The sequence below is a fragment of the Notothenia rossii genome, assembly GCF_949606895.1.
Source record: "Notothenia rossii genome assembly, chromosome: 11".
In the NCBI taxonomy this organism is placed as follows: domain Eukaryota; kingdom Metazoa; phylum Chordata; class Actinopteri; order Perciformes; family Nototheniidae; genus Notothenia; species Notothenia rossii.
Window position 1 is genome coordinate 40850444 of NC_136910.1, and position 14975 is coordinate 40865418.

At 41.7% G+C, this 14975-nt stretch overlaps 1 protein-coding gene across 8 annotated transcripts in view; it reads right to left on the bottom strand.

The window, feature by feature from the left end:
• ccbe1 (collagen and calcium binding EGF domains 1) overlaps positions 1–14975 on the bottom strand; it is a 63891-nt gene that overhangs the window by 29966 nt on the left and 18950 nt on the right. For 7 of the 8 annotated variants that reach the window (XR_013803746.1, XR_013803747.1, XR_013803748.1 and 4 more), the window contains 2 exons: positions 10380–10507; positions 10225–10305 (listed from right to left, as the gene is read on the bottom strand). Coding sequence is in view for 3 of the 8 variants with exons in the window: in XM_079656953.1 (XP_079513079.1) it covers positions 10225–10305; positions 10380–10507 (209 nt within the window). In the remaining 5 variants the exon portion in view is untranslated. Of the gene's footprint in view, positions 1–10224; positions 10306–10379; positions 10508–10965; positions 11050–14975 lie in introns of those variants that run through there. The other variant, XR_013803750.1, reaches the window with a different exon arrangement.

A 14975-nucleotide genomic window follows, 5' to 3' on the forward strand; every position in this document is an offset into this window, starting at 1 on the left:
TTTAAAAATCTTTTGAGATGAATTATCCTATATTATTATAGGGAGGCTGTGGCGCAGTGGACTAGTGCGTTGGTGTTCGGATCAGGGGGGCACAGGTTCAAACCCCACCGCAGTCAGCATGTCGTTGTGTCCCTGGACAAGACACTTCGCCCCAAATTGCAGCTGTGGGGATTGCCCACAGTATTGAGTATGTAAGTTGCTTTGGATAAGCGTCTAACTAGTAACACTAATGTTATCCTGCTGATTTGTCTGTACAAACAAGATTTGACAAGCATATTTATCAAGAATGATCCTCTGACGCATTTCCAGTAGCACCGGAGGTGGTTGATAATTGGGCTTGTAACTAATGAAAAACACCTAGAGCGAATGTGTAAGACCAATAGTAAAAAAATGTATTGCCTAATATTTGTCCTCTTGTTCAACTGCAATCATCTGTTTACCTGCAGAGGGTTTTTATTATTTTATCCTGGAATAACCCCTGTGTTTAATGACAAATTATAAATGGAAAACTATTGTATAAGTTCAATGAGAGCCTCAGAATGAGCATAATTTGGTATCTATTTGAAAAGTTTCCAACCTTATTAAATATCTACGCTACAATACTGGATGTGTGCCCATGGCTCAGTTGAAGTGCATTGAGTAACAATATAACATGGGGGCTTTCCTGAGTTACATGTTTTTCCACCAAGAAATTCCCCATAAAGATGCCACTTGTATGCTGTCCATAAATCAGGGCTCATAGTAGCAGTATCAGCTGCAGTAGCCCAAAAGGACAAGGTCTAACTAACCGGGGTCTGCTGAACTCCTTAAGCTGTGCCACAATATTTGAAATACAGTTTACAGCTACAATTCATGGAGCTACGTTCACTGGAAGGATGACAATATGGCAGCAGAGAACCCCAAGTGTATTTCTCGTGTTGAAAGCTATTTGAATTTGGGAGAAGGAACAGAAGTCCAGCTGAGAGGATTATTCCAAGGAGCAGAATACATTTAAATTTGATGTGAAAACCAGATTTGAAACTAAGGAGACAAGCTTTTTCGCCAAGTCGAATAATCAGACTTTAGCAATAATTTCTCTGATGAGTGTTTAAAATACTGCCTGCAGAATCACAATATAAATCCATTTCACATTTTGCAGTCAATGGAAAATCAAACAGTTAAACCCCGGGCCACTTGATTCATCAGGATACAATGTGTAAAAAGAGGAGAAGAGATCGAAAGAAATACCTCTGAACAAATTCCACTGAACTTTATTGGAAGGAATTGATAGGGACATTTACGGGACACAAACAATGCCGTTTGGATATGCCAAGTGCATGAGAAGTATCATGACTAACATGTCTCACAGGGGGGCCGGAGAAATGTTATCATCAGTTTACTCACTGCGTAACCCAGAGTTTCCCCTGAATTCCTTAGCTCAGGGTCTTAGTAAGACCAGAATTATTTGGAAAGATAACAAGGCAACAATTACAAATGTCGCACACCAATTATTTAAAACTGGTGCAGCTGTAGAGTGAAAGACTGCCCCTCACTGTGCTCTGCTTCTTTTCCTTTACAGGGAAGGTATAAGGCAGACATCGTATACACAATAAATCAGGCCAATGTAATCACTGTTTCATGTACCCTCTTGTCACCAAGAGAAGTTATAAACAATGGTTATTAATGTGCCTCCATCCTATGATGGTTAACACATTGGATCTGGCTCTTATCTTGGATTTTCAGGGATGTCATCTGATACTTTATCTCAGCCGCTAAAAAAACGTCTACATCTTGAGTAATCTGCTCTGAATTTACTGTGTTAACAGCACAACAACAAAAAAACAATCAATCTTTAGTATAACGATATCATAAATATATTTTCTGTTGCTTTGTACTGCCAACTGATGAATAGATTTAGTGTAAACTAGTTTATGATGTGACAAATGTGCTGTTTGATAACAGCCGCTGTCCGGTATGTTTTCCCCAGGGGGTCCGTCTCACAAAGCAGGATTATGAGGTTAGAGTAAAACCTGGAAGCCTATCAACTCTGCAATATGGACTCAAATAAAAACGTTTTCTAGGTTATACTCAGCGTTATAGTGTAGCCAAGTCACTAATCTTGCTTTGTGACACAAGCCGCAACATTCTCTGGACACAGAAAGTGATGGGTTTATGTTTTAAACAGCAACTGTGGTTTGGATTAGAATGCACTGTGAGGTTCGAGAGAATGGTAAGCATTACCAGTCACCATACCAGCCATACTAATAACACAAAGTCACCAACAGAAAGACAATAGTTCATAATCCATGCTACTGTCAATTCTGATTCAAACTGATCTCTGGGAGCTACACTGGAAAACTCAACAGCACCAGTGACCGCTTAGCACTCAAGATGTTGCCAAACTGGAACAAACAGCACACACCTTATCATTTTAATCAGACCCTTTTTTGGCTTTTTGAAAAGTATTTGTTTTACAATCTCAGGCATTCATGATTTACAGTAAGTGGAACTTCTGGAACAAACTACACAACCTCTCACATCTTATTGTAAGCCAAGCAAATCATTTGCATATATTTTGAAGCCTGAAAATGCTGAAACCTTATAAAGAAACCCACATGTGACAATCTCCACATAAAAAAGCCCAGAAAGACAGAGAGAGGAGAATGTGCCTGCACTGACAGTGAGACAGATAGGTCCGAGTCAGCTGAGGCCCTGCTACTTCTCTTGTGCTGTGACGGCTGTGACATATGCTCTCTGGGTCTCTGGTGTCTCCTCTGATCCCTTTCACAATATGATAAATGCTGCAAAGATGAGCGTTAAACTGTGCACAAAGAGGAATGCCATGGTCAAAGGGGGGCTGTTTAAACATGTCTTCAAGTGGTCCTCTCCTCTCCCGCTAGTCCTACCAAAGACTTACATTTCAAATAAGATTTGTTATCTTGCAAAGAAAAGGTTGATGCCACTCTGACATTTGCTGGGTACATTTGTAGTGTGAAACAGCAGCTGATAAGCTTTACTTAGCATAAAGACAAGAAACACGGGGAAATAGCTACCGTTCTCCAGTGGGACAAAAGTCCAGCTACCAGGACAAGTCAATAAACGAAATTTGCGGTGTTACGGGGATTGTGTAAAAAAAAGAAAAGGATGAGTACTGTGTGTAGGGAAGGCTGGATGTATATGTATACTAGAACATAAATATGTTAAGAAGAACAAGGATTCCTCTAAAGAAGCAAGACATACTAAGTGTTCAGTGTGCATCCAGACCCGCTGAGGACACTATCTATACTGACTCAGCAATCACTGTAAGTTATATTCTTGTTTAAATAGACTTCTCTGTTTCATGTATTCTACTCTGTATAATTGTTCTGTAGTTATTGTAGCTAAAACGGCGATTTCTGAGAGATTTTAAATCTCAGATCTGCTCAACTCAACCTGTAAGACAGGTCTCAGTGGGTCACGCGCTCCAACCCTGCATTACAATAGGCAGGAACACTCTGCTGTCGCCCACCAGCTGAAGAGAGTTAACTAATTAGAGGGGTGTGCCCCCACAGCTGTGAGAACTCAGCAATCAGGTGTCCATCTTAGGTGGCTCTTTCCTGGAGCGTCAGCTTCAGCTTCAGCCAGACGAAGACTGACAAAGACATTGGAGTCCTGTTGGAGTCAAAGACTGACAAAGACATTGGAGTCCTGTTGGAGTCAAAGACTGACAAAGACATTAGAGTCCTGTTGGAGTCACGAGGGAGGCAAAGAGGAGGCAAATCCTACTTTGATTGAGCTAAGTATCGCTGGTGTTTTCTTTTGTTTTATTCAATTCTCTTTGGTTCTCTAGCCCTCATGCTATAATCATGTGTATTTTCTCCATTCCTGTTCATGTGTCCTCTCGCAATTATCACTGGCCCCGTGTATCTCCTAATCGATTTAACCGGCCTGCTCTTGTCTATCCCACATGCTCCACTGAGATCCAACATCTCGTTTCAGGGGGCCTGTGGAACTGCCAGTCAGCTGTTCCTAAGGCTCACTTCATCTCTGGCTACGCTTCCCTGCAGTCTCTGGATTTCCTTGCTCTCACGGAGACCTGGATTACTCCATCCAACACATCCACCCCAGCAGCTCTCTCCACAGCATATTCCTTCTCCCATACACCCAGACCCTCTGGCAGAGGAGGTGGCACTGGTCTCCTGCTCTCTCCCAACTGGAGCTTTTCCCTCTTCAAGCTACCTAACTTCACTCCTTCCACCTTTGAATTCCATGCCGTCACAGTAACCCATCCTATACAATTAACCATTGTTGTTCTCTACCGTCCACCAGGCGCCTTGGGGGACTTCTTGGAGGAATTAGATAATCTCCTCTCACACATCCCTGAAACTGGCCCTCCCGCTGTACTTCTCGGAGACTTCAACCTCCAGACAGGGAAGATAGACGAACTAACATCTCTGTTAACCACCTTTGCTTTCTCACTGTCTCCATCCCCACCAACTCATAACGCTGGCAATGTCCTTGATCTCATATTCTCAAGGAACTGCACTACTTCTAACCTCACTGTAAACCCGCTTCACACATCCGATCACTTCATTTCATTCTCTCTACCCCTTTCCAAACATAACAACCTAATCTCTTCTAATTCTGCACCTGTCCGCCGTAACCTCCGTTCCCTCTCCCCCTCTACCTTTGCCTCATCGGTGCTCTCAGCCCTCCCTTCCTCTGATTCGTTCCAACTCCTGCCTCCAAACTCTGCTGCAGAAACTCTCCTCTCTACTCTCTCATCCTCTCTGGACTCTCTCTGTCCTCTCACATCTCGGCCGGCTCGTCAGTCCCCTCCTGCTCCCTGGCTAAATGACGCACTGCGTGCTAATAGAACCATCCTTCGGGCAGCAGAGCGGAAATGGTGGAAATCCAAACACCATGACGACCTCCTAACCTATCAGGCTCTCCTCTCCTCTTTCTCTGCTTCCATCTCTCAGGCAAAAAGCACTTTCTTTCAAGATAAGATCCAATCTTCCTATTCCAATCCCCAAAAACTATTTTCTATCTTCTCCACCCTCTTGGACCCCCCCAAAGCCCCTCCCCCCTCCTGTCAAGCGACTTTGTTAACCACTTTGAAAAAAAGGTTGATGATATTCGCTCTTCTTTTTCTGACTCACCTTTACTCACCGCTGGGTCAGCAGACCCTCCCTTCACCCACACACTGACCTCCTTCTCCCCCCTCTCTCCAATTGAGGTTCTTACCCTCATTACCTCTGCCCGTCCTACCACCTGTCCTCTGGACCCTATCCCCTCAAACCTCCTTCAGACTATCGCTCCTGACATTCTACCGTTTCTCACCCATTTAATCAACACTTCTCTAACTTCTGGTCACTTTCCAAACAGTCTCAAGGAAGCAAGAGTAAACCCTCTCCTAAAGAAACCCACTCTCAACCCGTCTGATGTTATAAACTACAGGCCTGTCTCTCTCCTCCCGTTCCTGTCTAAAACACTTGAACGCGCTGTCTTTAAACAACTCCCCTGTTATCTCCATCAGAACAACCTTCTGGATCCGCACCAGTCTGGTTTCAAGGCAGGTCACTCAACAGAAACTGCTCTCCTTGCTGTCTCTGAGGAACTGCACAGTGCTAAAGCAGCCTCCCTCTCCTCTGTCATCATCCTTCTGGACCTGTCTGCTGCATTCGACACGGTGAACCATCAGATCCTCCTTCGCACTCTCCAAGAACTTGGAGTTTCAGGCACTGCACTTTCCCTCCTTACCTCATACCTCAAAGACCGCACCTACAGGGTAACTTGGAGATGGTCCGAGTCCGACCCTTGTCAATTAACTACAGGGGTCCCTCAGGGCTCTGTTCTTGGTCCCCTCCTCTTCTCCTTGTACACAAACTCGCTCGGGTCTGTCATTAGCCCGCATGGTTTTTCATACCACTGCTACGCTGATGACACCCAACTAATTCTGTCCTTTCCCCGCTCAGAGACCCAGGTCGTCGCACGCATCTCTGCTTGCCTAGCAGACATCTCTCGGTGGATGTCTGCTCATCACCTCAAGCTCAACCTTGACAAGACTGAACCACTTTTCCTTCCGGGAAAAGATTGTCCTACTCTTGACCTAACAATGAACATCGGCACCTCTGTTGTTTCCCCGACTCAGACTGCAAGGAATCTGGGTGTGATCCTAGATAACAAACTGTCCTTCACTGCAAACATTGCTGCTACAAGCCGCTGCTGCAGATACACGCTTTACAACATCAGGAGGATACGTCCCCAGCTGACCCAGAAATCAGCGCAGGTTCTGGTCCAGGCTCTCGTCATCTCACGCCTAGACTACTGCAACTCCCTCCTGGCTGGTCTACCTGCATGTGCCATCCGACATCTGCAGCTCATCCAGAATGCAGCGGCTCGTCTGGTCTTCAACCTTCCAAAATTCTCCCACAACACGCCGCTCCTCCGCTCCCTTCACTGGCTTCCGGTAACTGCTAGAATCCACTTCAAGACACTGGTACTTGCGTACCATGCTGCGAATGGATCTGGCCATTCCTAAATCCAGGACATGGTTAAACCGTACACCCCAGCACGTGCACTCCGCTCTGCATCAGCCAAACAGCTCGCTGCACCCGCACTGCGAGGGGGACCCAAGTTCCCATCAGCAAAAACTTGTGGGTTTGCTATCCTGGCTCCAAAATGGTGGAATGAGCTCCCCATTGAAATCAGGACAGCAGAAAGCTTACACATCTTCCGGCGCAGACTGAAAACTCATCTCTTTAGACTCCACTTCGAGCGATTGAATTACTAACAAAGCACTTATATACTAATAAAGGGCTGGCTTATCTAAAGCCAGTTGAGTAGCACTTGAAATGTTTGGCTCTATGAAACCTGATGTACTTATATGATTCTGTTTTCTTCAAGGTTGTATCTTCCTGGTCGAATGCACTTATTGTATGTCGCTTTGGATAAAAGCGTCAGCTAAATGCGTCAGCTAAATGCAATGTAATGTAATGTTCAGATTAACATATTTCTATTTCAATATCCAGGGTGGTGATTGCAATAATAAAAACAAAGAAAAACCTTTGCACCATAGCTTTTAAGGGCCATTAACTCCTAAAGCACAGCTACAACTCTGACAATAATATAACACATTCAAATAAAACAACTAAATAGAATAGAATAAAAGTAAATGTTCTAAAATGGCAGACACACTCTTATTCTACAAAGTGCCTAATAAATGCCAAAAGGACGATATTTTCCTTTGGCAACTCAAACTTTCCAACTCAATTCAAGTTTGGTTCCCTTTGAACTACATGACTGCAATTTGAAAACAAACATGCAGTATGCAAAGAAAACATTCACCAAGTTAAATTCAGATTATTAATTGGAATATTTGGCACTACAATAACACTTTTTAACCAACAATTAAAGAGCTCATGCAGTCATCAGCTCATGGCGTGCAGGTGAACCGAAATGCAACTATTGCCTTGGCTCTTTTAAATAAACATTGTGGGAAACAACTGTGGCTGCAGCCAACAACCATAAACCAACATGATTATGTTAAGAATGTGTTTGAGATTTATAGATCCAACAGGATGTCACTGTGTGCTTGCACCACAGCCAGCAGTTTGTCAAGCAAAACCGAGAAGAAACCTCACTCTCCTCACTTGGAAAACTTATCAGAAGACATTTTTTTTTTACAATCTGGCATTTCTCTAGTTCCAATTGGCTTTCCAGGAAAGGAAGAACAGAAATAGATTTAAAGCAAGATGATTGACAACACTCGTTAGAAATGAGTTCCCCGAATAAAAAGCACTGCATTCCCGCAAAGTTGTGTTTCAGCATTTACTAGGTGTCCATCATGTGTGGGGGAGTTGGGTGATTGACAATTGTCAAGTAGAATTTCTTGAGAAAATGATTCAACTTTCAGCTTGTATCCATCAAAAAGGCAACAGGCATTTGTCAAATGTTGTTGCTGTAAATATTTCCTGCACCAAAATCAATACAAATACCTTAAAGCAGCGGTTTTCAAAGTGTGAGGCGCGCCTCCCTGGGGGGAGCTTCAGGGGAGGCGCAGCGTGAGAAAAAAATAACGAGACTTTCAGCTAGTTAACTTCAGCTAACTTTATGCGAGCGGCAACATGGATCGATTTTTAGTGAAGTTACCTAAAGTGAGAGAGGAGACAGCATCTGGCAGAAAACGTCACTTGCACACTTTTGGCTGTCTGTGGAGACAGAGTTCCCCCACCTCGCCAAAAAGGCTGTAAAAGTGCTCATTCCCTTCACCTCCGCCTACATGTGTGAGTGCGGGTTTTCCGCATTGACTTTGATCAAAAGCAAGTATACCGGTCAAGCAGGGGCGGATCTACCGCGGTGGCATGGGGTGGCAACTGCCACCCTAAAAATAGCCTTGCCACCCCAGCTGCCACCCCGGTTGGCAGCTTTGTTTTGAAATAAAAGTTGTGGCTCATCGGACATTTATGAGAGAAAATCCCTAATGTCCGAGTGCAAGTGAATGCAGCACGTTGAGTCTTGTAACCCCTCCCCTGGCGCGAGCGTGGAAATGTGATTGCCGGCGATTTCATTTGAACGGGGGGACGGCGCAAAACGAGAAGCATTCGGACCCAAGTAGACGGAGAAATGAGGTATTAGCGGTCTACAATGACAGAGAAGAGACTGTCAAGTTTGGCTGTACTCAGCATTGAATCAAAACGCACTAAAGCTTTGGATCTTAATCAGTTTGTCAGGCGTTTTGCTGAACAAATGGTAATCGCAGCATTCAGCTGTTATAGGCATGCCAACTTGATGCTCTGCTCACGGATGACTCGATGAGCATAAAAAACTGTTTGATGATGACCTTACGTGTGTAAATATATTTTTTTCTTTGTGGGGTCTGCCCCCAAAAAACAGTTTCAAGTCCTGAGAAAGTCAAATAAGACGGTGTGTAAAACTGCACTGCCCAGCCAAAAAAAAGTAACCACTTTGATTTAACTGGGCCAGTAGGTAAGGGCATTCCACTGGATAATAATACCCCTGCATTATAGCAACAACAACAATAATAATAGCAATAATAATTGGGACGGGGGGCACGGCTGTTCTTATGTTCTCTGAGGGGAGGCTCACCTTCCCACACTTTGAAAACCCCTTAAAGGAAACAAACAGTGGATATATTTTGTAACCAACTAGCCCTTTAAAGTCAGTAGTAACAAGTTGTTTTCAATATAGCTCTGAGGTGGCCCCTTGAAATGAAGACAGATTAGGTTCTAACAACTTAATCCGTGTCCTCTGACAGGAGTGTTGCTGCACGGAGACGCTGTGTCCACGGTGTCTCTGAACTCTGATCATTAAAGCCAGTGTCAAAGCATATTAATCCAATCTGAAGGCTTCTGAATATTTAGATTGCTATGAACTCTGATGTTCACAAAGGATGATTAGGAGGGAAATCCACCCGGGTATCCCATAAAATCCCTGAAATCCATTAGATACCTTATTATTTAATAACTCTAAAGTCTTCATGGAGCTATTTTTATATCTGCAAAAGCCTTTTTAGGAAGCAGACATTTTATAACTCATTTAAACATCCGACAGAAATTAAATTCATTGAAAAATAATCACAAGTAAACCACGTCAACTGTAAAAATAAACATTGGAGGATGTTTGCTTATTTAGTTTTAAAGTTATAAGCAGTCTCAGGCAATAAACGTTTGTGAACACAGCAACCAAGCACCATCTAATCAACATTCATGCTCTGAATATTTAAATGACTATTAAAAAGTTATAATTAACATCACGTAGAGTAATATTTTGAAATAATTTTTGTGAACATAAATATCAGTGGTAAAAGGTAACTAATTACATGTATTAAATTATTGTATTTAAGTATAATTCTGAGGTAACTTAACTTGAGTACTTCCATTTACTGCTAATTGAGCCCCAAGGACAACTTCACAAGTAACCTGACAGTATATAGAGTCATTAAAATAGGCTCCACTTTTACCATCTGCCACATTAAAATGATGAACACATTAATGCAACAAAAAATGATATTGCAATCACATAATCATTTGAAATGGGACATTCTGCATAATGAGTACTTCTACTTTAAGAATATTTTGATGCTTATAATTATGGATTTCAGTGAAATTTAAGTTGTAGTAAGCTATAACTACTTAAGTGTAATATCCAATGCTTTCTCCTCTGCAAACTAAGTCTGCAGCTTGATCATTTCACAGCATTATAACTCTATTAAGTTGAACAATAACTACATTCCTCCCTTACCTGTAACATGTTGTAACTTCTCCACTCGGCTTCAGGCAGGGGTACTTTGTCGTGGAAATCTTATTCTCTGAGCACTCTTCACTGTGAAAGAAAACATTTTAAAGTGAGACATTTTTCTCTAACCTTATGCAAGTTTGTGTGCTGCAAATAATTACCCGTCACTGGCATCCTCCTCTTGGTAGGACCAGAGCAGACCTCCTGAGATGTACATGCAGGTGACGGCGAGCAGAAGAGGACTCCTGTTGTGGTTTAGTATCATCTCATCGGTCCAGACACCTGGGTGCTGCTGACAGTAATCCACACGTGTACTGATTACTCCTCACTGCTACAGCTTCAGGGAGTAGTGGTTAGCAGCGCGCGCGAGACCCTCCCACTCCTCGTGCTGCCGACTGAATGAACTGTCACTACAGCGGCTAGTTTAATTTCCCCAACTCCGTAGCCTACTTTTGACAGGTCATGCCAAGATACCGCAGCGCAGTCAATATGTTCACTACATAGTAAAGGTTTGGAGAAAATAAATACTTATGACTTTTATCTTTGACAACATAACGTTTTAGTCGACAATTTGCAAGTAACTGCGACTGTTGTTAGTGTTACGGTAAAACTTGACTGAAAACTGGCTCATAAATTGTCTGCCTGTGTATAAGCCTATGGTTTAACCACGTAAATACAAATACATATTTTTTGTAATGCTCCCTTAAGCATATTTTAGCAAAGAAGTTTTCTGAAACATAAACATACCTTTTATGTTCTTTGTTAAACCGGTGAAAGTGACAGGAACGGAGCAGTTACTTTTACCCCATATTTCACCCCACGAGCTCTCTGTGCGTCATTACGTCTGCTCTCTGCTACCACCACGTGGCTGTTACTGAAATAACTCCTCAATAATAAAAATAGATACATATTAAAATAACTACAAGAACAAGTGCAAACCTTCTCTACTATGATAATAATGTGAGAAGTCATGATTTGGATACAACTCTATTCATTCCCGTGTTTCAGTTAAATAAATCTGACTAATTTTCATTTTAACAGTGGCTTTACCAAAGTTGAAATATACTGAGTTCAATTGTGAAAAGTTAAGGATACTATATATAACTTTGGAGCTTAATCCATAAGAAACGATATCAGGTTAGCTTGGCCGCTTTGGTTTCAAGTATGAATGTTATTTTGTGGCCAAGGGGTTATATTCCATCCTGTGCTGCCCCTGGCCAAATTGGGCCCCTATTGGAAATGTTGTCATTCATTTAAAAAGCAAATAGAAAACAATTTGAAACAAGCTAAAATAATAAGACAGGTATACAATTCAAGAGCATCAGCAGGAACTACTAAGCAGTAACTTACATGCTCTGTAAACCCAAACTCACCATACTAACTTGCTCATTATTTAAATAATTTTTTTTGAAAGGTATACTGTACAAGAAAGATGTTCCCCCAATATGTTGTTGACTATCATTTAGAATTGCCCATGACCTTTGTGTGACCTCTAACAGTAAGCCTGATCTGCAGTGAAAAACTGTTTACTGAATGAAAGGAACAAAATAAAAGAATGAATGACTGAAGGAAAACTTTATTGACATTAAATCGATTTGCTTTACAAAAATAGCATGAAAGATGATCAAAAGAACATCAACAAGCATACAGGAAACCATATACTATAAAATAACACAATCATAAACACACATCATAACAAGCATATATTAGTATATTGATAAAGGCTAATCAGGTGTGTGTTGAAGAAGGTGCCACATGCAGACTCTCTGAACAGAGCTTGTTAGGCAGTTGAATGCTGTGATACATTATGTAAAGCCTTTTAACGTCCACATCCTGGGCATGCAATGTATACCTTCCTCCTGAAGATAAAACTTGCAGAATCCAAAAGTTCTTCAGTTTCTCAGGAATGCAGTATGACATTACAGGGAGTTGGAAAGCAGATAACTGGAGAGCCTGTAAAGGATATCCCAGTGAAACAGGAGAACTGCGGTGTCACTTACAGCCACTATGGTAGCTTTTCAAACTGTGAGGTCATTTAGGTATGATTTACCTTTATTCAGAATATAACACTGGTCAGAATGTGTAATCAGGTGAAACGTAAAATCGAATTTCCTCTCACATTAATGGTTTCCTTTTTCTATTGAAAAGGAAATTGTACCTGTTACAATATCAATTACCAGAAAAATAGCACCTTGAGCCTGCTCAAGCATGACCATTTCAGTGGAAGGGAAAGCAGTGTTTCACCGATCCACCTGCTTCATTACATCAGAGCCTCTTAAGCCTCAGCCACCGTCTGAGGTTGCAGTTCAGTTCCTGGCCACTTGATGGCCCTTTCAACCAAGAGATAGCACCCCTACCTCTTTCGCCACCACCGTCATCATTGCCCACAAAATGGATGACAGCTTTTAGTAATACCAGGGTGCGTCACGACTCTGAGGTGCACATGCTGTGCCATTTTTGTTCCACCTGTTTGATGCCTCAGCAGCCCGAGAGGCAGAGAATGATCATGCCTTCAACAGCACAATTAAGGTTGCAGGCTAATACTGTGTCAAAGCTGCAGGGTTAATATCCTCAAAACAATGTCTGGAAACATCCTCTGCCTTATGGATATGAAATAATGGGCATCAATTTCCTGGAAGCAACAAATAATAAAGGAAGCCTTTTTACCCCTTACTGTGTTCATCATGCACTTTGTTGGCTGTTTTAGATAAATTCGTTTTATTATGCTGTCTTAGTTTCTGGGTTTAAGTGGTTAAAGATGGTTTGCTAGGACTGGGAGTGTTGGCATAATTGCTTTAATTGGTCCTTTGTTTTTGTGCATCTGGTTTCCACATAATAAACTTTAAGAATATTTCAATCAAACACCATGATCTCACAACATTCTTTTTCTGTTCTCGTTGTTTACCAAACCAGCATTAGTGTTGTTTCGCTGACCTAGAAGGATTCGTTAGAGCACATGTGGACTATTTCTTTTTCACTTAACAAAGTCACATCAAGTAAACCTCTTGCCCCATCTACTCCCGTGTTAGGGAAAGCAAATGGACCTGAAATGAGATCAGATGGATGAAAAAGTGATCCAGGGAGAATGGACACAGTTGCTAGAGGTTTGTTGGGAAGAAAAACAAGCCAATAAAACTGTCTGATGGAACTTGGTTGTTTCTTTTGATTAAGGAGCTGTCTTCTGAGATCTCTACAAGAGGTTAAAAAGGTTAAGGGTGGAGCAGAACTATTGCTAACATTGGATGTGATAGTTTTGGGGTTGCAGTAGTGGAATATTCACAAATATAGCCCGTTTTATCCTCTTCATGCTCTTTCAACACATGGGGTGACAACGAGAATATTGCAGGGCACGAGCACCCTGTCATAACTCCCCTCTCTCCGTCTTTCTCTCTTTTCACAGTGCAGCACTGCAGTGCCTCTCTGCACATGCCCAGACAGACTGAGAGAGAGCCACAGCAAGTTTGAGCTCACTAGAAATGTTAACAGGCTGCATCACAGACACATTCATGTACTCTTTCAAGCTGTGCATGCATTATAAGCAAAAGTATTGTTTAATGAACCTGACAATGAATTATTCAATGGTAATTTTGAGATGTTAATATGCATCAAGGGTTACACATTTGCTGTAGAATCAAACCTGTGACTTTTTATTTGCAGGGCTTTCCTTTGTGTCAAGGTCACTCTGCCTCCCACATGTTTTTTACAAAAACTGTCATAGGTTGTTGACGCTTTAAAGTCTTACACTTAGTCAACTGTCAACGGGGGGAGCCCCGCTGCGGAGAAATGGTGGACCTCTGTAGTCTGTCAGCAGAACTTCAGATGGCCAGTCCACCCTTGCCGGTACCGAAGTGGGCCGATCGGAGTGGCCCTACCGGCACACTTCGGTACCGGCCCATCGGGATTCGTCCGGATGGCCAGTCCGCCACTGATTACATTGTTTACTCTATTTAACTATCGTTATTATTTATACAATAATGCAATACCAAGTTACATTAAACTATTACTAATAAAAAATGAGAATAAATGTAGCTGGTTACCTAATTTTAAAACAGTTTAGAGTAATCTTGGTGGTTTAATACTCTTTTTTGCTTGTTTGCCATGGCAAAATAATGATTAATTTTGCTTGTTGAAACAGCTATGACAAACCATCCAATCAAGGAGGATACAAAATTGTGATTCAAAATCACTACTCACCAAATGACAAAATCGAAAAGAGAATAGAAGGAGACATTTCATCTAGCTGAAATATTGAACATATAAAAAGGAGACAAATGGTTTGTTGGTAGGTCTGAAAATATAAAGGAAAAACAAGTCGAAGGGAGATCTCTCATACTTGAATTATTTTATGGTTATTTTGCTGCATCCAACATATGAGGGTGGAGCTTATGGGGAAGATAAATCATCCGTAAATTATCTTTAATATCAGATGAACAATAAATAACCGCCGTTACATTTGTTTGTTTGTATGTTTTGTTATTGCCTTACTGTAACTTCAATACTACCTGCTTTATACACACCTATCTCTATTACCCACATCCTTCTTAAGGCTAGATATAACTTACCGATTTCTTTTGCACCTCCATCTGTTTATGTATGGACTCAGAACTGCTTGATATATGCGCCCTCATGTTCCTACATGTTGTGTTTCTTCACACAGTTTTTCTGCTTTTGTATTTATTCTGTAAATATTTTACCTTTAAAGCATGTTGTGCTTAAGCTTGAAAAAGCAATAAGTAAAGAAAATGATAATTATTACT